The 24495-nt window shown below is 45.2% G+C and overlaps 1 protein-coding gene across 1 annotated transcript; it reads left to right on the top strand.

The window, feature by feature from the left end:
- Positions 1 to 721: 721 nt before the first annotated feature.
- Positions 722 to 23192, top strand: LOC135556460 (protein ENL-like). The gene is given in 12 exon segments (XM_064989686.1): positions 722 to 820; positions 3220 to 3400; positions 5224 to 5306; positions 6073 to 6216; positions 6986 to 7111; positions 9371 to 9893; positions 9896 to 10108; positions 10361 to 10469; positions 10819 to 10915; positions 14951 to 15019; positions 15299 to 15370; positions 15513 to 23192. Coding segments are annotated over 12 exon segments (1758 nt in total). The 5' UTR covers positions 722 to 808; the 3' UTR covers positions 15642 to 23192.
- Positions 23193 to 24495: the final 1303 nt, after the last annotated feature.

The raw sequence follows: 24495 nt of genomic DNA on the forward strand, positions 1-24495 counted from the left end.
GAGAACTCTGACACTCTGTCCAATATCACACATCAAATTGACGTCATTACGTCAAAGAAAAATATGATAGAACCTACTATAAGCAAAATCAAAGTCGTTTTTAAATTTCACCCATTAGTAGAAAGCAATGTAATTAAGTTATATGACTAATGTCAATGTCACAAATGAGTATGTTGGATAACAATTGAAATGTTTAAATGTAAATTATGTCCCAGTTTCAATTATACATACAATTAAGGACAGGAACTCCTTTGGGAATATGATTTTCAATTGTGAGGCAATACGATGTTACTATAGGATAAATTAATGTAACTTCTAATCAAATATATGCATTCCACATTTGGACCAACATCTTTACTGCTTTACATATTCTGACAAGCGCCCTATCAGTGGGACAGTTCGTTTTGCATGTCCCGGTGCGCCGGTTGTGTAGAGATTTAATTTAAGGACCAATGGAATGTTACACAAATCCAAACCCTGCTTACCCGGGACACCGGTCCATGTAAAAACGAATTTGTCCACTCGAAGACGGTACGTAAAATACTTGAATTGTATTTGTCGATCGTGAGAAGTCCCCCCTCTGAAGTACTACGGTTGGTGCAATACAAATGGCTTACATTTTTGCCTACCTGATTGGATGAGAAAGCTTTCTGTTTTGGTTGCGTGCCAGTAGTCGTCTGGAAGGGGAGGGGTGCTGTATGACTTCCGGTTTAGGCTGAAATTGACACACAATGAGGAGCAGGGAATAACCTCGCGAAACGCCGCTGTAAATAAATAACGTTAGAAGAATAACTGAAGCCACAGAATCATGGAGAATCAGGTAAAGTGACTTTTGTGTCCCCTCGTGAATCCTGAACTTTTAACAAAAAAATACTAGAAGGCTGTGCCCGGGACAGGAATGAATGCCTGGTGCTCGAAAAAATCCTGCTAATCGAACTCATCGTTGGCTCACGAGCTGTGCTAGCTAGCCCCACACTCAATCGCATACATCGGTATTTGACATAGCGAGCTGGCTAACGTTAGCTTAACTCAGCATTGCTAGTTAGCCACACAATCAGACGGGCACACAAAGGGATTTATTGCCTAATTTTGTGTTATGGACGTATATATTGAGAAAGTAAGATGTATAACTTACTAATTTCCCAGTTTATAACCTAATTTCTACGAGCTACTACCTGCGAGCGTTCTCGGCCCTTCGCTAGCTACGTAAATAGCTGCTACAAGACGCCGGTGGAAAGGATTGCTCTTTCCAGGTCTGGGTGGAGGGGAGGGAAGGAGGGGTGTGTATCTAGCGGCGACAAATTGGAATTGAAAAGCGGGAATTACATCACCAGTTTAAAGGCAAAGATTGTGCACTAATGTAGATATTTGAAAATCCTAGAGATCCAAATTGTATAACAGCTGGACACTGGTTGGTTGGGGGAAAACTTATTGAGGAACGTCCATGCATGTCCACATTGACTTCCATAGACAGACATTAGTAGGCCATCTTATTTTTCGAAATATCATATCGGTAACTCTGACCCACTGTTACTCAAGCTAGGTAGGAGTTTTCATGCTAATCATGATAATGCAAACTCTATTTCCATATCAAATTGACTCATGGAATCCACCTGTGGGAAAATGTCACTGTCCGGTGTTACCCCTTTGAAGCATGCTAACAGTGGAATTCCGTGACGACAAGGAAGGACTAATCGTTTTAGCCGTTTTACTGTGATTACTCAGTGGCAAACAATATAAAACGGTACACCATCAACAGCCATGAAACACCTAACATAGGAATTGTATTTTTGTACATTTCAAGGTTTGTTTGTATGGGATGTAGACTTTTTATAAATAATCGTATGTCTGAAATCTAGACCATCACAAATTTGTTTTTTGCTAAATTGCCCACTGGCTACATGCCTTATTTCTGGAAATGTGATAAGGAATGCTAATGTGCCTTGTTGTACATCATGACGTCTAGTTGTATGATTTGTGCCATATGAAATCACCATTCAATTCACAATAATGCACCAGAGATGGACAGGGTCATACCAGAAAAATGGTGGGATAGTGACATGTTTTATAGTTGGAGTAGACTGGAGTGTGAGCTCTGTAAGGGCTGTGGTGTCTGGTGGGCCTGCCCACCTGTACAGAGCTCAAAGTGCTGCAGGTGTGTCCTGTTGTGGTCTGTTGATAGAGTAGTCTGCTGTCTTCGAGCAGCGGAGAAGCAGGTTCTTTTCAGAGGGAGTGCAGTGACATTTGCCAATTTTTTTCTTCTTCTGTGTGCCTCATCAAAGGAGTCTTTCATGTGATTTTTCCCCTAGTGGAGATTAACTTGGTTATGAGGGGTGTTATTTTCATGGCACGTGGGGGTTCATTGTTGTGAGACTCTACTTGTCTGCCAAGTAGGGCATTTCCCTTCAGAATATCCATTTTAGATCAGGGGGAGGGTCACTTGCAACAATAATGGCGGCTCAGTGTATTTTGTTATCTTTCTGTTGTGGCAGGGAACTGAACCAAAGGAAGTTACTGAACGTCATACTGTTTCCATAAATGTTTAAAATGAATCAAGAATCTTGTCTTTTTCCTCCAGTCAATGCCAACCATCTCATACCTATTTTGTTTGTGATGATCTCGGTGTATGAATGGTTGGTCATCTCTGAGCTGGTTTTTGGTGATGCCAGTGATCCCGGGGAGCTGGTTGGTTGATGGGGAGGGGCTCAATGGCTGCTGCACTGACCTAGGGTGTGGTAGCGGTTGGAGTTTAAGGGCATTACCGCCACAGAATGGCTAGGTGAGATGCCGGGGGGGGGGCTCAGAGTCCCAGACCAGCTCATCTCAATCCTGTCCCCCTAATCCCTCCACTCAGTCACAGCACACAAGGACTGTGGAGAGAAGGTGCCAAATCCCCACATTCTTCAGGCCAGGACATAAAGTGACTTTTCTGTCCCCTCGTCCCTCTCTCTTCCCAATCCCTCTTTAGTAGCTGTCCCGATCGCTGCAGCATGTCATTTGGATGTCCGTTCAACTACTATCATTGTTCTCGGTAACGAATCACAGTCTGTAGTTTCTGATGTGACCATCTCATAAAAAACAACTTTGTTTTCTCAATTGTATCAAATAATTGTAATTTCCATAAACTAAACTGTTTCCTATCTAACCTACTAACTTGCGATGAGTGATCAATTTAAGATGCTAATAGTTGTTTTTGTATGTCTGACCTTGTGTCTGCAGTGCACAGTCCAGGTGAAGCTGGAGCTAGGACATCGAGCCCAGCTGAGGAAGAAAGTAACCTCGGAGGGCTTCACCCATGACTGGATGGTGTTTGTGCGAGGGCCTGAGACGGGGGACATACAACACTTTGTTGAGAAGGTCGTCTTCAGGCTGCACGAGAGCTTCCCCAAACCCAAGAGAGGTGGGTCAGACAAAACACCCTCGCAACAACAGCACTTGCTCGTGCGCAAACACACACACACTCACGTACCTGGCTGAAACTGGTTCTGTGATTACTTTGTTTTTGTCTGGGGATAGGAGAGGGGATTCACTATGGATGTAACTATTCACTGATGCACTTTGTTCCCCGATTCAAATGTTTAAGATACAAGTGCATCGGTCCATGGACCCTGAACCGATCCAAATGTCGCATGCATAGGTCAGAAAATTGATTAAAACCTTATGAATCACCAGTTCACACTTTTTTTTAAATTTTTCTCCTTACATTCTCTTTACCTTCCGAAAATACCTCATATTTTCTGACAACTGATGTGTCCACTCCTTCAGGGTGGAACTGCATGTAACTGTGTTGACGGTCATTGATCTACAGGTCATTTTGGATTCCGAACAACTCCAGTTAATATCAGTAGCCTAGTCAAACTGTGCGCTGTGCCCAGCTTTGCACGCTGACCAACGCGCTGTAGGCGGCCTGTTCCTGATCTTGCACATCTGCGCGGCACTTTCAGCGTTCAAATAATAAAATGGCTTACGCTTTATTAGTTGAGTGACAACCTGTGTAATTTGCTAAGTTATTATTATCATCTATGCGCTGTTGAAAATGAAGTTTTACCAGAATAAAAGTAAGCTACCGGAGACAACTGTCATCTGACTATAGCCTAACTGCTGATCCTGGCTTAAAATATTGTTTATTTTGATCGTCATCAGTAATAGTTTTGGTAGTTTTGCTTTAAACAATCCGTGTATATGGTATTTTTTTAAATATACAGGTTAAATTTGATTATTTCATAACGGGGACAATAATCACTTTTGCAAGGCACATTGGATGGCCGATGCCACAAAAGATCTCACCGTTGAAAACATCCAAACGGTCAAACCCATTTTGATTTTGAGATGGAGGTTGAAATCCAAAGTTGTGCTAGCTATATATTCATTGGCTATGTCATTGCTAATTTGTAAACGGTAAACAGTATATTGATACAACACTATGTCACACTTCCTTTGCAAAAAATACTAGTTAATTAGCGGGTGATGGTGATTTTAGAACCAAAGGGGGGGGGGGGGGCAAAAAACAGGCTACATTGTCCCCCCAATCTGGTAGTGGGGTGGTAGATGCCTTATGGCTCAGCTCAGGTGCCTGCATAGTACATACACCATAGACATTAACACACACACAGAAGTAATCTCGTACAGATCCAACTCAGAGGCCCAGCTCATGAGCTCCATCAGCAGCAGATTTTTATTTAGAATGGGAAACTAATGTGTTTATGCAACAATTGTTAGTGCATCTATTTGTTCTCTAATCAAACCAAATTGCACCGATTAGTTTCAAACTAAAATGTATCGGAGCCCATGTATCAAATCATCTTGAAAGGGTAAGATAGACATCCCTAGAATTCACCTTGACAACAGTTTAAATCAATATTGTAAAACGTATTCTACGGTAGCGTGAAGTGCAAACACACAGAAGGCCTTCAGAGCGTTGCCTACTACATCAAGCATGCATGTTGCTCGGTCAGATTTGGTCCATTTGTGCTGAACTTCAATAAACATGATGTGTTCTCCAGACCAGGCACATCTCGTCTCATTAAGTCACTGCAAAGCTTTGGGTCGTTGTCCACGGTCATTATGGTTATTGCACATTATTGCTCCCATAAGCTTTTAGCTTCAGGTTGTAATGACTGACTCTCAATGGGAGGCTGGCACTAGTTCACATTAGCCTTCTAGCAATGGCCATTGATGTTATCCTTCTGAATGTATGTTGATGTGCTGTCGTTGTTTCTGCAGTATGCAAGGAGCCACCATATAAAGTGGAGGAGTCGGGCTATGCAGGGTTCCTCATGCCCATCGAGGTCTACTTCAAGAACAAGGTGGGAGCTCTGTCAGAGCCTATGTAATGGTACTATGTTTAACAGTGTCAATCTATCCCTCAGGATATGGGCCACTGTTGCATGTGATTCCTAATGGATTAGAGTTCCTCTGGTGCTCAAGGCCTTTTCCTGAAATCACATCGGATATAGTTCTCGTACAATGGCTTGTTTATATTATCCCGCACAATCTGTATAAGATGGGTGTTTTCCTGTTGGTCGTTGGTCAATATTCATGTCATTTGGTTGGTATTTAATGTGTCAGTTTTAATTTCCTCAATGGTTCAAGTGCTGTTTCTAGTCTGTCATGTGACAGTATTTGTGTGTGTGTAGACACCAGGTTTAGGTGCCAGTGATACTGGGGCTGTGTGTGTCACTGGTCATGCTAGTAGTGGGCCTTTGGCTGCTGGTCTGGCTGGTGTCTTGTCTGTCTGGCTGAAACTCCTCTTCATGTCACTGTAGCGCCTGTTTTAAAAAGGCCTTCAGTTTATCTGCTGTGAATGTTTTTACTGTGTCCTGTATCTGTAACCCTATGACTCCTGGCATGCTCTGAAAGTGGCGGGTGATCAGAAAGAATCCATTTGTTTACCAAAATGTTCTGTTTGCTGAAGTTCTCTCCCATTGTGGAATGTTAGTTCTTATCAGTGTGTGCACTCCAGGTATGCCTCTTATTGACTTGGTTGGGGAATCGCTTATTCTTACTGTTAGCTGATAATATTCTGATAAGGGCTTGGCGGGGCTAATTAGATATGTTCATTATTATTTACAGGAGGAGCCCAAGAAGGTGTGCTTCAACTATGACCTCTTCCTGAACCTGGAGGGGAACCCCCCTGTCAATCACCTGCGCTGTGAGAAGCTCACCTTTAACAACCCCACCCGGGAGTTCAGACGCAAGCTGGTCAAGGCTGGAGGGGTGAGCTGGGGATGGGGTAGAGGGTGGATGTGGGATGGGTTAGAATAAGTGGGAAGTGGAATGGCAAGAGGGAATGTTGTTGACGTGTTTCAGGGTTGAATTGAAATTTAATTGGAATTTGTCACAACCCACAGAAAGCAGAATTTGAATTGAAGGAAGTGGAATTTAATTCAAACTAATTGAAAGTCTCATTCATTTGACAAATATTTTATCAAAAGGAAATGCCACTTATTAATGCAAAGAATACACACATACCATTTCACATATTAGTTTGATTAGAACGCAAAGATGTCAAACTGTAAAACATTTTTGTTATGAGATGTTACATGGTTCCCTTTTATACTGCAGTGTTTGATCTAATGCATTCTGGGGAAAGTATTCTGATATTGAAAAACATTAAGGGAATTATGAATGATTTATAGACAACCCACAACATGATCTTGAAATATTTTCAGACCACTTTAATTATTTGAAATTGTTTTAGGACAATGAGTTTTTAAAATGAAATGCTTCAAACATACTACATGGTACTGATAACTAAATTTATGTCAAAATTAACATTTATATGGTGATGTGTAGAATAAACAAGCCATTGGAATTTCCTTGAATTAAATTCTACTTCCTTTGAATTCAAATTAAATTCAGCTTTCTGTGGGGTTTGGCCAGTTGAATTTACATTGGAATTAAAGAGCAAATTGCAACTCAATTCAGAATTGATCCCAACCCTGGTGTGTGTGTTCTCATTCTTTTCCCTATTTGTTTCTCTCAGGTCATGGTGGTGCCAGAAGGGGCAGAGGCGGTGTCGAGGCCCAGTCCAGACTACCCCATGCTCCCCACCATCCCACTGTCTGCCTTCTCAGACCCCAAGAAGACAAAGACCTCCCATGGATCAAAGGTGAGCAGCACTTCCTAGACTAGTACACTGATAAGAAAGAAGGCGTAGGAATGTGTATAGGATTGCTCAACCAGTCAATATAGCAGAGGGTAGGGAGAATAGGAGAGTAGAATACAGTTGAGATAAGGGACGGCAAACCCGTGTGTCTTTTTGTTTCCCAAGCCTTTAATCATATCATGGGATCCTTTCATTAATTCAGCTGGACTTCGCTGCCTACTCTAGGTCACAGTTGATTACAAACATCCTTTCCTGGTTTAGCATTTACCACCCTGTTGAATTATCATAGTACAACATGGACGATATTCTGCGTATGGATATGTGCATGCATGTTGTGCCGAGTATGTGATCGGATTTGAGCGGTTGGAAATCCACGTCCTCTCCAACCGCTCCGCTAAAAAATGCTCCGCCCTCACAGAAGAAAAACTGCTGCTCCAAATTCACTCCATTCATTAAAATCACAATTTAACCAACACCAATCTATTTTTTGTGACTACCTGAACCTACCATTTGGTTTTGAAGTATTGAAACCAAGCCATATGATTTGAAAAAATATTTTAATTAACATGAAATGGTGAATGTAAGAAGCGATCATCATTTCAAATAGGCTACATGTCATATTAAACAGCATATAAACACTCTAAATAGGTCAGGAGCCTGACAGGGAGTCTGAGAAGGAATGGAAATGTATTATTTAGGCTGTATTATTTCAATTATCTCAAGGCTATAGCCTATAAAGAAATACATTGTTTAGCATTTTCGACACATTAGGCAGGTAAAGAGTCAAGGACACTCAGCAGTTAAACAACATTTAGTTGTATTAAATCATAGTCTATACATTGCTCATATAGGCTGTGACTTAGAATTAAATAGAAATTAAACGAAAAATGCCTTATTAGGCTCAGTCTACAGGGCCTCTTTTAATTCATTTTTAGAAACACGAGTTTGGCCAGAGTCTGGTTTCATGCTCATGTGATGGTGCCTGGAGAGCAGGCCAGTAGCGAAGAACATCCACTCCTCACTTGCAAATCCACTGGGGATGCTAAACACCCTTTTGGCCATTCTTGCTGGGCAGGGATGCAGAGTTGTTATTTTCTATATGTAGGCCTAAAGGTTTTTAGGCTAAATAACCCAATCAAAACAGAAAGCTAATTGAAAGTTGCCAGGCCAATTGCACCAAAATCAATTATGGCCCATTGTGTAGATAATAGAACAGCAATAAAGGAAACTTTTAAGAGATTACATTTTTTGTTTATAAATACTTTGCTACAATGACACACTTAATTAGCTACCCACCTTGTTCCTTTCTTTTAGCATGTGCACATAGTAAGTACACCATCGTGCTTTCGGGTTATGTGTATTTTCAGAAGTCCACAATGATTCTTTAGTTGTTGGCATTACATCACCGCACTTCCTCTTTTGCTTTTGTCCACCTTGATTTTGCACCTGTTTGTTTGGTCTGTTTCGTTATGAAAATATTTTTTGCGAACTCCGTGACAGTAGCTAAAGCAAGGGTCTATAGCATTACACAGGTAGACTACAAATGCATGCTGGGCCGGGAAGTCCCTAAGCTCGTGAAGTTAGCTCTATTGGAGTGAAATTGGAGCGGGCAGGAAGGTTGATGCGCCAGCATTTAGGAATATTGCTCCGCGCTCCAGTCAAATTGGGGATGCTCCTCGCACTGCTCTGCTCACATACAGTGGGGCAAAAAAAGTATTTAGTCAGCCACCAATTGTGCAAGTTCTCCCACTTAAAAAGATGAGAGGCCTGTAATTTACATCATAGGTACACTTCAACTATGACAGACAAAATGAAAAAAAAAATCCAGAAAATCACATTGTAGGATTTTTAACACCAGAAACAAAATTGCAGTCATGCACCAGGCTGGGAAGACTGAATCTGCAATAGGTAAGCAGCTTGGTTTGAAGAAATCAACTGTGGGAGCAATTATTAGGAAATGGAAGACACACAAGACCACTGATAATCTCCCTCGATCTGGGGCTCCACGCAAGATCTCACCCCGTGGGGTCAAAATGATTTGTCCTTCAGTGGGCCTTTGGCTAAGTGCATTGACAGTAGAGTGATTATCAGCTCAGGTATGATGCTTCCACTCAGATCTTTCTTTGCTGACAATCAAGAAATATGTGGTGGAGCACCTGCATGAATGGCCCATACTTACCTTTATTATATATATTTACAGCCCAGCACCTAATTGAATAGGGATGTGAGTTTGATATCATGTGTACTTGTCCCTGTCTTTAGGAGCCCAGTAAAGAGGGCAGTGGAGGCAGCAATAAAGGGCCCAAGCCCCACAAGCTGACCAAGGAGCACCGCGAACGCCCACGTAAAGACTCTGAGAGCAAGGCGGGGTCCAAGGGTGACAGCGACCGAGACGGGGGAGGAGGGGGCAGCAGCAAGAGCTCCCGCGAGCCCTCCTCTTCCTCGTCCAAGAAGCCAGCAGAGATCAAAGTCAAAGATGAGGGCAAGGTCCTTCCCAAGGCCGCCTTCAAAGAGCCCAAACTCACCCTGAAGGAGGCCAAGATGGAGGGCATGTCCCCCAAAGGAGGGGGGGGAGGGGGTGGTGGGGGAGGAGGAGGGGGCCCGCTGGAGTCCAAAGGCCCCGGGAAGCGGCCCTCCACTGTGGAGTCTCCCAAACCCAGTGCCAAGAAGCAGAAGAAGAGCAGCTCAGAGGGATCTAAAGGGGCAGCTGCAGGGCCCTTCACCGGAGCCTCTCCCCGGGTCTCCTCATCGTCTGCAGCCGCCCCTGGCTACCCAGAGAAGAAACCCCCAAGGAGAAGGGTCGTTGGCCCAAGGGCAGCAAGGCCGATACTCAGGAGGTCAAGGAGCCCAAGAAGCTGCCTGAGTCTGACGACTCCAACTCTGAGGATGAAGCCTCATCCAAATCAGAGCAGTCAGCCCCCTCCAGTCCCTCTAACTCAAGCTCCAGCTCTGATTCCAGCTCAGAATCTGACTTTGAGCCTGGACAGAAACAAGGCCAAGGTAAGCCTATCATTCTCTAGACAGATAACATGGGATTTAAACATCCACTGGAGAGGACATTCTGACACATTGGTTGTCTTTATTGGGCATGGTTTGTGATTTAATGTAGGAATGGTACTTTTGCTAATTATTATAATATTTTTTTAATATCCCTCTTTTAGGCTGAGCTATTCAGATGTTTAATTGATGGTTGTGTTGCGTCATATGTGCATTTAGAAAATGTTCTCTGTTAACGGTGTGTACTTACTCTAGGCCCACTGCGCTCTATGGTGGAGGACCTACAGTCAGAGGAGTCAGATGACGACAGCAGCTCTGAGGAAGGGACGCCTGTCAAGACCAACCCGCCCAACCGTGACTCACGGTAAGTCTCTCTCAATTTCTCATTCTTTACGTTACTGTGTCATAGACCTCTGATGCTTCTGTAGTTATGTAATTTTCACCAGTTCGTCTACTCCTTAGGAAATTAGCATTGCTTGGCTGTTAATGTTTGTGGCGTTATGAAACAGTGTGCCCGTATGTCTCTAGCAAATAAGCACGTGTTAGCTGTTCTTTATAGGTGTTACTTTAAAGATTTTAATAATTTGAGCTGCAAACAACAATTGGAATTCTTAATCCTTTTGCAAAACGTGTGCCCACCCACCACCTATATACACAGGCTCCCAGTGCTAAATAGGGCACAATGAGAGCTTTCTGCCTCTGTTCCCTGTCAGACTGAGCCTGGACAGTGAGAGTGACAGCAGTGACGGCTCGCACCGCCCCAGTCGAGACCCGGTGCCACCTCCACAGAAACACACCTCCAATAACAAGGTAAAGCACGGCTCCCCCGGTAACGAGGTAAAGCACGGCTCCCCCGGTAACGAGGTAAAGCACGGCTCCCCCGGTAACGAGGTAAATCACGGCTCCTCTAATCTCTCCCAGGACTGGACTGTTTTCTCCGTCTCCATTGTCGCTCCAGATTTCTAATTCTATTGTTTCTCCATTGACAAAATTGGCATCATTAAAGGTGCTAACAAGGCCTCCCGGGTGTCGCAGTGGTTAAGGGCGCTGTACTGCAGCGCCAGCTGTGCCATCAGAGACTCTGGGTTCACCCCCAGGCTCTGTCGTAACCGGCCGCGACCGGGAGGTCCGTGGGGCGACGCACAATTGGCCTAGCGTCGTCCGGGTTGGGAAGGGCTTGGCCGGTAGGGATATCCTTGTCTCATCGCGCACCAGCGACTCCTGTGGCGGGCCGGGCGCAGTGCGCGCTAACCAAGGTTGCCAGGTGCACGGTGTTTCCTCCGACACATTCGGTGCGGCAGGCTTCCGTGTTGGATGCGCGCTGTGTTAAGAAGCAGTGCGGCTTGGTTGGGTTGTGTATCGGAGGACGCATGACTTTCAACCTTCGTCTCTCCCGAGCCCGTATGGGAGTTGTCGCGATGAGACAAGATAGTAGCTACTAAAATTGGATACCATGAAATTGGGGAGAAATGTTTTTACAATTCAAAAAAAATAAAAATAAATAAATAAAGGTGCTACCATTACAAATAGGATTTTAGAGAATTTTTGCATTGTAGTTTCAGAAAACTTCCATAATATATCTGCCATTAATAGTGGATGCCGCTCCGGCGGGAGAAATCAATAAGCAAATTTCACAGCCAATCATAACACTGCCGGGTACCGTAATTTCCGGACTATAAGCCGCTACTTTATTCCCACGCTTTGAACCTCGCGGTTTATACAATGACGCGGCTAATTTATGGATTTTTCCCGCTTTCACAAGATTCAAGCTGCCAAAAAACTGAGCACCGTCACATAATGTGACGGAAATCGAGCGCGCTCAAACTTCCCATCATTCTGATTACGGTAGCAATTTTGTCACCCTCATCATGGCAAAGACACGGAGAAATGCATATGATGCAGCTTTCAAGTTGAAGGCGATCGATCTGGTTGTTGGAAAAGGAAATTGAGCTGCTGCACGCGAGCTTGGCCTTAATGAGTCGATGATAAGACGTTGGAAACAGCAGCGTGAGGAACTGACTCAGTGCAAAAAGACAACAAAAGCTTTCAGAGGGAAGAAAAGCAGATGGCCCAAAGTATTTGCAGCCACTCGACATCAGTGTAAATCGTGCATTTAAGGTGGCGCTCCTTGTTCAGTGGGAGGCTTGGATGACAAGTGGGGAGAAATCCTTCACTAAAACGGGCTGCATGCGAAGAGCAACTTATGGTCAAGTCTGGCCAGTGGGTCCTGACAGCGTGGAGCATTGTCAAAAAATCCACTATCATCAACGGGTTTCGAAAGGCTGGACTGCTGCATGTTGAACGGGCAGCATGAGCTCAGCGGGTTATTTGCCTCCGGATGAAAGTGACGAGAGCGACAATGAAAACGATCCAACATCGGATGAAGCAAATCTGAGGCTATTCAACTCCGACATCGAAGGAGATGACTTCAGTGGTTTCAGTGCACGGGAGGAAGATAGTGACCAAGTTCATTTGTTTCAATGTACCGATAGGCACCTGCGGCTTATAGACATGTGCGGCTTATTTATGTACAAAATACATATTTTTTAATAATTCAGTGGGTGCGGTTTATATTCAGGTGCGCTTAATAGTCCAGCAATTACGGTTAGTAATAATGTGAAACACTATCATTCCACTATTAGCGCCATCTATAATATGGACATTGTAACTTCTGACAATGTAGAAATTCAGTTATAAGTTCTATGTGTAGCACCTTTGAATATTTAATTTCTCCTTCAACCTGGTATTTAAAAAAATATAAGTTCAGCAAAAAAAGGAATGTCCTACTGTCAACTGCGTTTATTTTCAGCAAACATAACATGTAAATATTTGTATGAACATAACAAGATTCAACAACTGAGTCATAAACTGAACAAGTTCCACAGACATGTGACTAACAGAAATGGAATAATGTGTCCCTAAACATAGGGGGTCAAAATCAAAAGTAACAGTCAGTATCTGGTGTGGCCACCAGCTGCATAAAGTACTGCAGTGCATCTCCTCCACATGGACTGCACCAGATTTGCCAGTTCTTGCTGTGAGATGCTACCCCACTCTTCCACTAAGGCACCTGAAAGTTCCTGGACATTTCTGGGGGGAATGGCCCTAGCCCTCACCCTACGATCCAACAGGTACCAGACGTGCTCAATGAGATTGAGATCCGGGCTCTTTGCTGGCCATGGCAGAACACTGACATTCCTGTCTTGCAGGAAATCACGCACAGAACGAGCAGTATGTCTGGTGGCATTGTCATTCTGGAGGGTCATGTCAGGATGAGCCTGCAGGTAAGGTACCAGATGAGGGAGGAGGATGTCTTCTCTGTAACGCATAGCGTTGAAATTGCCTGCAATGATGACAAGCGCAGTCCGATGATGCTGTGACACACCGCCCCAGACCATGGTGGACCCTCTACCGCCAAATCCATCCCGCTCCAGGCCGCGGTGTAACGCTCATTCCTTCGGAAGAAAAAGGTGAATCCAACCATCACCCCTGGTGAGACAAAACCGCAACTCGTCAGTGAAGAGCGCTTTTTCCAGTCCTGTCTGGTCCAGCAACGGTGGGTTTGTGCCCATAGGCGATGTTGTTGTCAGTGATGTCTGGTGAAGACCTGCCTTACAACCGGCCTACAAGCCCTCAGTCTAGCCTCAGTCTAGCCTCAGTCTAGCCTCAGTCTAGCCTCTCTAAGCCTATTGCGGACAGTCTGAGCACTGATGGAGGGATTATGCGTTCGTGGTGTAACTCGGGCAGTTGTTGTTGCCATCCTGTACCTGTCCCACAGGTGTGATGTTCGGATGTACCGATACTGTGCAGGTGTTACACGTGGTCTGCCACTGCGAGGACGATCAGCTGTCCGTCCTCTCTCCCTGTCGCTCTGTCTTAGGCATCTCACAGTACGGACATTGCAATTTATTGCCCTGGCCACATCTGCTGTCCTCATGCCTCCTTGCAGCATGCCTAAGGCACGTTCACACAGATGAGCAGGGACCCTGGGCATCTTTCTTTTGTTGTTTTTCAGAGTCAGTAGAAAGACCTCTTTAGAGTCCTACGTTTTCATAACTGTGACCTTAATTGCCACCATCTGTAAGCTGTTAGTGTCTTAACGACTGTTCCACAGGTGCATGTTCATTAATTGTTTATGGTTCATTGAACAAGCATGGGAAACAGTGTTAAAACCCTTTACAATGAAGATTTGTGAAGTTATTTTGATTTTTACAAATTGTCTTTGAAAGACAGGGTCCTGAAAAAGGGACATTTTATTTTTTTGCTGAGCTAATATATATATTTACTTATTTATTTAACCTTTATTTAACTAAGCAAGTCAGTTAAGAAAAACATCTCACAATGACGGCCTCCTGCGGGGACGGGGGCTGGGATTAAAAATAATTTAAATACAAATTTTGAACAGAAAACACGAGAGACAACACTACATAAAGAGTCCTAAGACAACAGCATGGCAGTAACATGTCAACACAGCATGGTAGCAATACAACATGGCAGCAGCACAAAACAGGGCACAGACAACAGCACAAAGGTCAAGAAGGTAGAGACAACAATACATCACACAAAGCAGCCACAACTGTCAGTAAGAATGTCCATGATTGAGTCTTTGAATGAAGAGATTGAGAGAACCTCTGCACATGTACTTTGTTGACGTTTGGGTTATTACCAGTAGTTATCCTTGATGGCTAAGCAGTGTGTTGTATTCCTAGCACCACAACAGCAGACTGGTGGTGTGTCAATTTTTTTTCTCCTAAAGCACCATCCTTCCCATTCTGATCTCTGTTTATCTGCTTTCCACTCTTTCTTCCATTTCTCTGTCTCTGTGTTCCGTCTCCCTCTGAGCAGGTCTTGGGCAGGAAGAGCCCAGACATCTGCAGCCGCCCAGAGAAGGTGCTGAAGAAAGGATACGAGAAGGTAGGAAGGGTAAATAATCACAATTTTGCATTACCTTTGTTTCTTATTTTTGTGTTCAAACATCTGTTTTAAGTGGTTATATAACCAGTGTAGTGTTCAAATTCTACAATACTGCTCTATCACCACTATTATAGATATATCACTACCAGCTCACCACTCCACACATTCCTGGTGTAAAACTGCAGTAGAAAACACTGGTTAATCAGTAATCATATACCTAATAGTAGACTAAAGGAGTGCTCCACTAACCACAAACTCCCTTCTCTTCCTGTTCTCCAGGCTTACACAGAGGAGCTGGTGGACCTCCACCGCAGACTGATGGCTCTGAGGGAGCGCAACGTCCTACAGCAGGTATGGAGCAATGACAAGCCGTGTGTGTGGTCAGGTTACAAAACATGTTACAAAACATAATTTTCCATCACACTATCAGGCCACGCTATTGTGTTATCATCAATGTGAATTTGTAGTAATCTAAGTCCTCTCCTCTCCTTAGATAGTGAATCTTATTGAGGAGACGGGGCACTTCAATGTGACCAACACCACCTTTGACTTTGACCTGTTCTCTCTGGACGAGACGACCGTCCGCAAACTACAGAGCTACCTTGAGGACACAGCAACGTGACAGCAAGCCCGTAGCGCAGTCCCTGGACCCCCACTGGGGGGGAGTAGTAACAGAAGCTACAGCCACACACCAGACAGAGCTAAACCACAGAACAACAACAGAACACACACTTTCACTTGTCGCTGGAGAAGAACAGAGGAACAGGGTGAGGGGAGGAGAGAGGTCAGAGTAAGAGAGAGCAGCTATGCCACTGTCCCTCTAACCTGGACTGGACTGGAGGACAGGACTAGGAGCTGGCCTGTCTGGACTGGATCTGGCAGGAGACGTATTATATATGTTTCTTGTGGAGAACAGCACAACAGCCTGTGTGCAGAACTGTGGAATGCGACCACTCTACTCTCCCTCCTGCCCTCCCCCCTCACTTCTAGCCTTTGCAAACCCAATACTTCCCCCCTCTCTCTCCTCCCTCCCCACTCACACTCCCTTAGTCGACACAACACTCCTCCCTTCCCCCTCCTCTCAGCTGGAGTTCATTTCTCTGTAGGAATTTTCCGGTCTAGATGTGTGTGAGTGTGTGTGTCTGGGTGAGTGTGTGTGTCTGGGTGAGTGTGTGTGTGTCTGGGTGAGTGTGTGTGTGTGTCTGGGTGAGTGTGTGTGTGTGTCTGGGTGAGTGTGTGTGTGTGTCTGGGTGAGTGTGTGTGTGTGTCTGGGTGAGTGTGTGTGTGTGTCTGGGTGAGTGTGTGTGTGTCTGGGTGAGTGTGTGTGTGTGTGTGTGTGTGTGTGTCTGGGTGAGTGTGTGTGTGTGTGTGTCTGGGTGAGTGTGTGTGTGTGTGTGTCTGGGTGAGTGTGTGTGTGTGTCTGGGTGAGTGTGTGTGTGTGTCTGGGTGAGTGTGTGTGTGTGTCTGGGTGAGTGTGTGTGTGTGTCTGGGTGAGTGTGTGTGTGTGTCTGGGTGAGTGTGTGTGTGTGTCTGGGTGAGTGTGTCTGGGTGAGTGTGTCTGGGTGTGTGTGTGTGTGTGTGTGTCTGGGTGAGTGTGTGTGTCTGGGTGAGTGTGTGTGTCTGGGTGAGTGTGTGTGTGGGTGTGTCTGGGTGTGTCTGGGTGAGTGTGTGTGTCTGGGTGAGTGTGTGTGTCTGGGTGAGTGTGTGTGTCTGGGTGAGTGTGTGTGTCTGGGTGAGTGTGTGTGTCTGGGTGAGTGAGTGTGTCTGGGTGAGTGTGTGTGTGTGTGTGTGTGTGTGTGTGTGTGTCTGGGTGAGTGTGTCTGGGTGAGTGTGTGGGTGTGTGTGTGTGTGTGTGTGTGTCTGGGTGAGTGTGTGTGTGTGTCTGGGTGAGTGTGTGTGTGTGTCTGGGTGAGTGTGTGTGTGTGTCTGGGTGTGTCTGGGTGTGTGTGTCTGGGTGTGTGTGTCTGGGTGTGTGTGTGTGTGTGTGTCTGGGTGAGTGTGTCTGGGTGAGTGTGTGTGAGTGTGTGTGTCTGGGTGAGTGTGTGTCTGTGTGTGTCTGGGTGAGTGTGTGTGTCTGGGTGAGTGTGTGTGTCTGGGTGAGTGTGTGTGTCTGGGTGAGTGTGTGTGTCTGGGTGAGTGTGTGTGTCTGGGTGAGTGTGTGTGTCTGGGTGAGTGTGTGTGTCTGGGTGAGTGTGTGTGTGTGTGTGTGTCTGGGTGAGTGTGTCTGGGTGAGTGTGTGTGTGTGTGTCTGGGTGAGTGTGTGTCTGGATGTGTGTGTGTCTGGGTGAGTGTGTGTGTGTCTGGGTGAGTGTGTGTCTGGGTGAGTGTGTGTCTGGGTGAGTGTGTGTCTGGGTGAGTGTGTGTCTGGGTGAGTGTGTGTCTGGGTGAGTGTGTGTCTGGGTGAGTGAGTGTGTCTGGGTGAGTGTGTGTCTGGGTGAGTGTGTCTGGGTGAGTGTGTGTGTGTGTGTCTGGGTGAGTGTGTGTCTGGATGTGTGTGTGTCTGGGTGAGTGTGTGTGTGTCTGGGTGAGTGTGTGTCTGGATGTGTGTGTGTCTGGGTGAGTGTGTGTCTGGGTGAGTGTGTGTCTGGGTGAGTGTGTGTGTGTGTGTCTGGGTGAGTGTGTGTGTGTGTGTCTGGGTGAGTGTGTGTGTGTGTCTGGGTGAGTGTGTGTGTGTGTGTGTGTCTGGGTGAGTGTGTGTGTGTGTCTGGGTGAGGGTGTGTGTCTGGGTGAGTGTGTGTCTGGGTGAGTGTGTCTGGGTGGGTGAGTGTGTGTGTCTGGGTGAGTGTGTGTCTGGGTGAGTGTGTGTGTGGGTGTGTCTGGGTGAGTGTGTGTGTCTGGGTGAGTGTGTGTGTCTGGGTGAGTGTGTGTGTCTGGGTGAGTGTGTGTGTCTGGGTGAGTGTGTGTGTGTGTCTGGGTGTGTGTGTGTGTGTGTCTGGGTGTGTCTGGGTGAGTGTGTGTCTGGATGTGTGTGTGTCTGGGTGAGTGTGTGTCTGGATGTGTGTGTGTCTGGGTGAGTGTGTGTCTGGGTGAGTGTGTCTGGGTGAGTGTGTGGGTGTGTGTGTCTGGGTGAGTGTGTGTGTGTGTGTCTGGGTGAGTGTGTGTCTGGGTGAGTGTGTGTCTGGATGTGTGGGTGAGTGTGTGTGTGTCTGGGTGAGTGTGTGTGTGTCTGGGTGAGTGTGTGTGTGTGTGTCTGGGTGAGTGTGTGTGTGTGTGTCTGGGTGAGTGTGTGTGTGTGTGTGTCTGGGTGAGTGTGTGTGTGTGTGTCTGGGTGAGTGTGTGTGTGTGTGTCTGGGTGAGTGTGTGTGTGTGTGTGTCTGGGTGAGTGTGTGTGTGTGTGTGTGTCTGGGTGAGTGTGTGTGTGTGTGTCTGGGTGTGTGTGTGTGTGTGTGTCTGGGTGAGTGTGTGTGTGTGTGTGTGTGTGTCTGGGTGAGTGTGTGTCTGGATGTGTGTGTGTCTGGGTGAGTGTGTGTCTGGGTGAGTGTGTCTGGGTGAGTGTGTGGGTGTGTGTGTCTGGGTGAGTGTGTGTGTGTGTGTCTGGGTGAGTGTGTGTCTGGGTGAGTGTGTGTCTGGATGTGTGGGTGAGTGTGTGTGTGTCTGGGTGAGTGTGTGTGTGTCTGGGTGAGTGTGTGTGTGTGTGTCTGGGTGAGTGTGTGTGTGTGTGTGTGTCTGGGTGAGTGTGTGTGTGTGTGTGTCTGGGTGAGTGTGTGTGTGTGTGTGTCTGGGTGAGTGTGTGTGTGTCTGGGTGAGTGTGTGTGTGTGTCTGGGTGAGTGTGTGTGTGTGTGTGTGTCTGGGTGAGTGTGTGTGTGTGTGTGTGTGTGTGTGTGTGTGTCTGGGTGTGTGTGTGTGTGTGTGTGTGTGTGTCTGGGTGAGTGTGTGTGTGTGTGTGTGTGTCTGGGTGAGTGTGTGTGTGTGTGTGTGTCTGGGTGAGTGTGTGTGTGTGTGTGTCTGGGTGAGTGTGTGTGGGTGAGTGTGGGTGAGTGTGTGTGTGTGTGTGTCTGGGTGAGTGTGTGTGTGTGTGTCTGGGTGAGTGTGTGTGTGTGTCTGGGTGAGCATTTCAGAGGCTGTAGGGGGATGATATCTTTGGTTAGTGACTCTTTAAACTTGAGCACAAGCAGCAGCCCTTAAACACACACACACTGTGAGAGGCATTTGGTTCCCATTCCAGAGTGTCTTCACACATGCAGGTACTAAGTTGTGTACGTGCCTGTTGGTGGTAGTGTGTTTTAGATGGGGTTCATCTCTTGTCTGTGCAGTTTCCCTTCACTTCCTCTTTGAAAGCTTAACCTCGACACCCCCTCCCCTCTTGTATCTTGATGTGCATGAAAGGGCTCAATTTCTGGGGAAAGGATCATTTCTGAATTGCCTTTTTAGTGGTGGGGGGTAAAAAGCCGTGACAAGTAGCCATAGTTTCCCAGATCCAAGAAAAAAAAGGGGCCACGCTTTTTTACATTTAATTTTTGTACTGATATGTTTGGAGTATTTTTGGGATTGGATTTCAGATACCTGTGAGCTGTGAATGTATTCCTGTTCATTTTCTAGGGCTAGCAACAAACCTACTATCCTCTTAGTGCCTTTTATGTCTGCCCACTGACACTGGTTAAAGAGCAAAGTCCTTCCTCTGACTAAATGTTAATTGGGAAGCCTGAAACTCCAGTTTTGTCTTAACAGTGCCCTCTCTTGAAATCAGTTGATGCTCCTCGTGCGGTTTGTCTGCAGATTTGAAGCTTCTTCCAGGGATCTATCTCTGCTGTTATAAGGAACATAAGCCTTCCAGAAATCCTAAGACACTGTGCATTAGCAGTGGTCCTTTAGGGATGTTCAGGCGTCTTCTCCAAATGATTGCCTTTTCTTTCCAGATCTTAATATGAATGGTTGTATAGCTCATGTTCTGTTGTCTGAGCTGTAGTTTTCTATGGAAAGGGGCTGTTCCAGACCAGGCATATCATTATGGAAAGGGACCGTGCCAGACCAGGCATATCATTATGGAAAGGGACAGTGCCAGACCAGGCCATATCATTATGGAAAGGGACAGTGCCAGACCAGGCATATCATTATGGAAAGGGACAGTGCCAGACCAGGCCTATCATTATGGAAAGGGACAGTGCCAGACCAGGCCTATCATTATGGAAAGGGACAGTGCCAGACCAGGCCTATCATTATGAATAGGGACAGTGCCAGACCAGGCTTATCATTATGAATAGGGACAGTGCCAGACCAGGCTTATCATTATGGAAAGGGACAGTGCCAGACCAGGCCTATCATTATGGAAAGGGACAGTGCCAGACCAGGCTTATCATTATGAATAGGGACAGTGCCAGACCAGGCCTATCATTATGGAAAGGGACAGTGCCAGACCAGGCCTATCATTATGAATAGGGACAGTGCCAGACCAGGCTTATCATTATGAATAGGGACAGTGCCAGACCAGGCCTATCATTATGGAAAGGGACAGTGCCAGACCAGGCCTATCATTATGAATAGGGACAGTGCCAGACCAGGCCTATCATTATGGAAAGGGACAGTGCCAGACCAGGCCTATCATTATGAATAGGGACAGTGCCAGACCAGGCCTATCACTCAGTCAATCTGCTAGACATGTTCCTCTTACTGTGGTCCCTCTAGCCTTCACATCCACTGTGGTTTCACACTCAGACTAATGGGCTGTCTCTTCTTCTCTCTTTGGGTGATCCCCTCCCTGCTTCATTCCCCCTTCACTTTTCCTTCTGTTTCACCTCGTGAACAGTTGTATTTATTTAAATTCTAATAGCTTTAGTAGTTATGTCCATTCTGTTGCCTGCCTCTGCAAAGTGCACACTCACCTTTCTGGCCCTTCTCCTCTGTGAGGGTGCTGTGGTGTTAAGGACTCTGAATGTGTGGTTCTGTTCTAGAGTGAAACAACTACCGCCTTATTTTCCTCTCAGCATCCACTCTGCTCTGTCCACCACCCCTTTATTTGTCTGGGTGTGCCTATGTCAACACAAGTCCCCGCAAGTGATTTTTAAGATGAATTTGCATCTGTGAGTGTGATTGTGTGTGTCAAGCGAGTGGAAAAAGAGAATGTTGCTGTCCTCGTGTGTGTGTGTGTGAACTTTTAACTCCCAAGTCCTAGTTCATGAACTCTACCCCTTGACCGGGGGTGCTCAGTTTTCCCCTTGTCATGGAGTTTGGGCGCAGTTGGGGGGGGAGGGGGAAGGGCCGCTAAAGGGGTGAGTGGCAGGGAGCCCTGTGCAGCTCTCCCAGAGAGAACCCCATCTACCATCTACGAACAGTCAATCTTTTATTTATGTACCTCTGCACTTTTGGCTGTGGTGACTTAAGTACTTAAGTAATTATCTAAACTGTATTTTTAAGAATTTTATACAATATTTACATGCAATACAAATAGATTTTTTGCCAACGTTTTTTAAAATTCTTATTTAATTGTTTTTATTTGTATTGGCATGTTTTGTCATTATACATACAGAAACATGCTGTCAGTTCTGTTAATTCTAGTGTTGCGTCAAGGAAACCTTCCCTAAATGTTGTATTGTGTATCATAGTTGTTGCAGTTGAACACCATGGAACAGGTGTTGGGAATATGTTTGATGTATGAGCTAATCATGTCGATATCATCCAGTATAATTATATCAAGCAGGAAAAGGTGGACTTTTCAGTGAGAATAAGTATTTTTATGTGTATGTCCTATTATAATTTGAGTGTTTTTAACTCAAAGTGAGGCAGCGTTCTATTTGTCCGTACTCTATGAGGTATGGTTACGAAGCCCAGGCATAAACTGTCACCCCCCCGTTCAATATCTCTCTGTATTTTTATCCAATTTCGACCCCTTAACCTCTTAAATAAGAACACCATAGGAAGAGATACCATGCCAATTCAAACTATATTCTATAGTCTCTCTCTCTCTCTCTCTCTCTCTCTCTCTCTCTCTCTCTCTCTCTCTCTCTCTCTCTCTCTCTCTCTCTCTCTCTCTCTCTCTCTCTCTCTCTCTCTCTCTCTCTTATTCATATATATATATATATCCATATGAATATGATAAGCAAAGGTAGATCATCTACTCTGAATGTTAACAGGAAAAAAAATACAAATAAGCAACGAATGGTGACTGTTCCTTAGGAATGTGAGGTGGCATGGGCAGAGGGATGTTTTCTGTATCAGTGGTTATTATAAGTGTCTCTAACCAGGTTTCCATCCAACTTTTTTATATGAGTAAAGTACATATCGGATAAAAACATCATGACCAGTCTAATGGAGACAACCTTTTCGGTAAACTTGACAAATGTCGACAAAACAAAATACGCTGGACAAGGTGGGATATTTGTGTGTAGGTAAAATGAATTATGAACGAAATGTATCTGGAAACTCATTTATGCGCACATATTGATTAAGACATCTGGAGTCACGCGATGACGTGTGGTTCTCCCTCTACGATTCGTCGGGAAAGCATGCAGTTTATTAAATTACAGATTAAATTAATAATTATCTTAGACCAGTGTTTTCCAACTCCGGTCCTCCAGTACCCCCAACGTCACACTTTTATTGTAGCCCCGGACAAAAACACCTGATTCAATTTGTCAAGGACTTGATGATTAGTTGACAAGTAGTATCAAGTTTGCTTGTCCTGGGCCACAACAGACCGAGTTTGGGAACCCTTCGGCTAGAGCTCAGGTGTCAATACCAGATTGGGCACACTCGCTATATAACGCAAAATGCTTTGTTAGAACCTTCAGTATAGTTAAAAATGCGACGGAAACTGTAATAGTATTTTTTTATTCGGTACATGGGAATTTGTTTGAATGTGCCTACGTCATGCACAGCCTTTTTATTTGCAACGAGTCCATTTGATGGTAACGCATCTCTGGTGGGAAAATGAACATACTGCTTTTATGCGGATTTTAGAATATTCGCATGAAAATCTGTCGCCAATTGGATGGAAACCTAGTTTGTGACAGGGAACGTGTAAGCTTTATTTGTCAAAGCAGGGTTTGCTGGCGGGAAGGGGTGATAAAGTGCTACCATGGGCTGAACGGCAGAACAACACGATTTGGTATTTTAAACTTGGCATACGATGCCACCATGTGGCCATACAATGCAAGTTGTGTTAAGTACAAAAATGATATTTTAATGTTATTTTTTTTTTGAAATCATATATTATTAATAAAGTCATTGAGTACTGTCTGTCGTTGTTGTGGCTCTTAGATGACCAGTGTTTGAACTCTGGGTGGACTCCATTTGAAGGAGTGAATTATATAGGTCACATGGGGATCATTTCGTGTTAAACAGATTGTGTGGTGAATCGGGCCCTGCAGAGTTTAAACAGTTATGCTGACACGGTTTATGCCTTACTCAAAACAACTGGGATTCTACTACTACAACTTCCAAGAGTAAGTTTAAAGCCAGACTGAGTAATAGCAAAAATCATGATCATTACACGGGTCTATCGTGTTCTGTGGACAATAAAAGCCACTCTAAAATGTGCAGTTTTGTCACACAATACCACAGATGTCTCAAGTTTTGAGGGAGTGCGCAATTCAAATCCAATTTTATTTGTCACATGCGCCGAATACAACAGCTGTAGACCTTACCGTGAATTAAAGAGTTAAGAAAATATTTACTAAATAAACTAAAGTCAAAAATAAAAAGTAACACAATAAAATAACTAAGGCTATATACAAGGGGTTTCGGTACCGAGTCGATGTGTGGGGGTACAGGTTAGTCGAGGTAATCTTTACATGTAAATGGGTAAAGTTACTATGCATAGATAATAAACAACGGGCAGCAGAGTTGTCAATCTAAATAGTCGGGGTGGGCATTTGATTAATTGTTCAACAGTCTTATGGCATGGGGGTAGAAGCTGTTAAGGAGCCTATTGGACCTAGACTTGATGATCCAGTACCGATTTCAGTGCGGTAAGAGACAGAACAGTCTATGACTTGGATGACTGGAGTGTTAGACATTTTTTTTTTGGGCCTTCCTCTGACACTGCCTAGTATATAAGTGTTGGAAGGCAGGAAGCTTGGTCCCAGTTATGTGCTGGGCTGTATGCACTACCCTATGTACCACCTTTACGGTCGGATGCTGAGCAGTTGCCATACCAGGTGGTGATGCAACCTGTCAGAATGCTCTCAATGGTGCAGTGGTTGAACTTTCTGAGGATCTGGGAACCCATGCCAAATCTCTCCAGTCTCCTGAGGAGGAAAAGGCATTGTCGTGCCCTCTTCACAACTTTCTTGGTGTGTTTGGACCATGATAGTTTTGGTTAGGTGGACACCAAGGAACTTAACTCTTGACCCGCTCCACTACAGCCCCTATCGATGTGAATGGGGGCATGTTTGGCCCTCCTTTTCCTGTCGTCCACGATCATCTCTTTTGTCATGCTCACGTTGTGGGAGAGGTTGTGGTCCTGGCACCACACTGCCAGGTCTCTGACCTCCTTCCTATAGGCTGTCTCATTGTTGTCGGTGATCAGGCCAACCATTGT

Source organism: Oncorhynchus masou, chromosome 15 (genome assembly GCF_036934945.1).
Source record: "Oncorhynchus masou masou isolate Uvic2021 chromosome 15, UVic_Omas_1.1, whole genome shotgun sequence".
In the NCBI taxonomy this organism is placed as follows: Eukaryota; Metazoa; Chordata; class Actinopteri; order Salmoniformes; family Salmonidae; genus Oncorhynchus; species Oncorhynchus masou.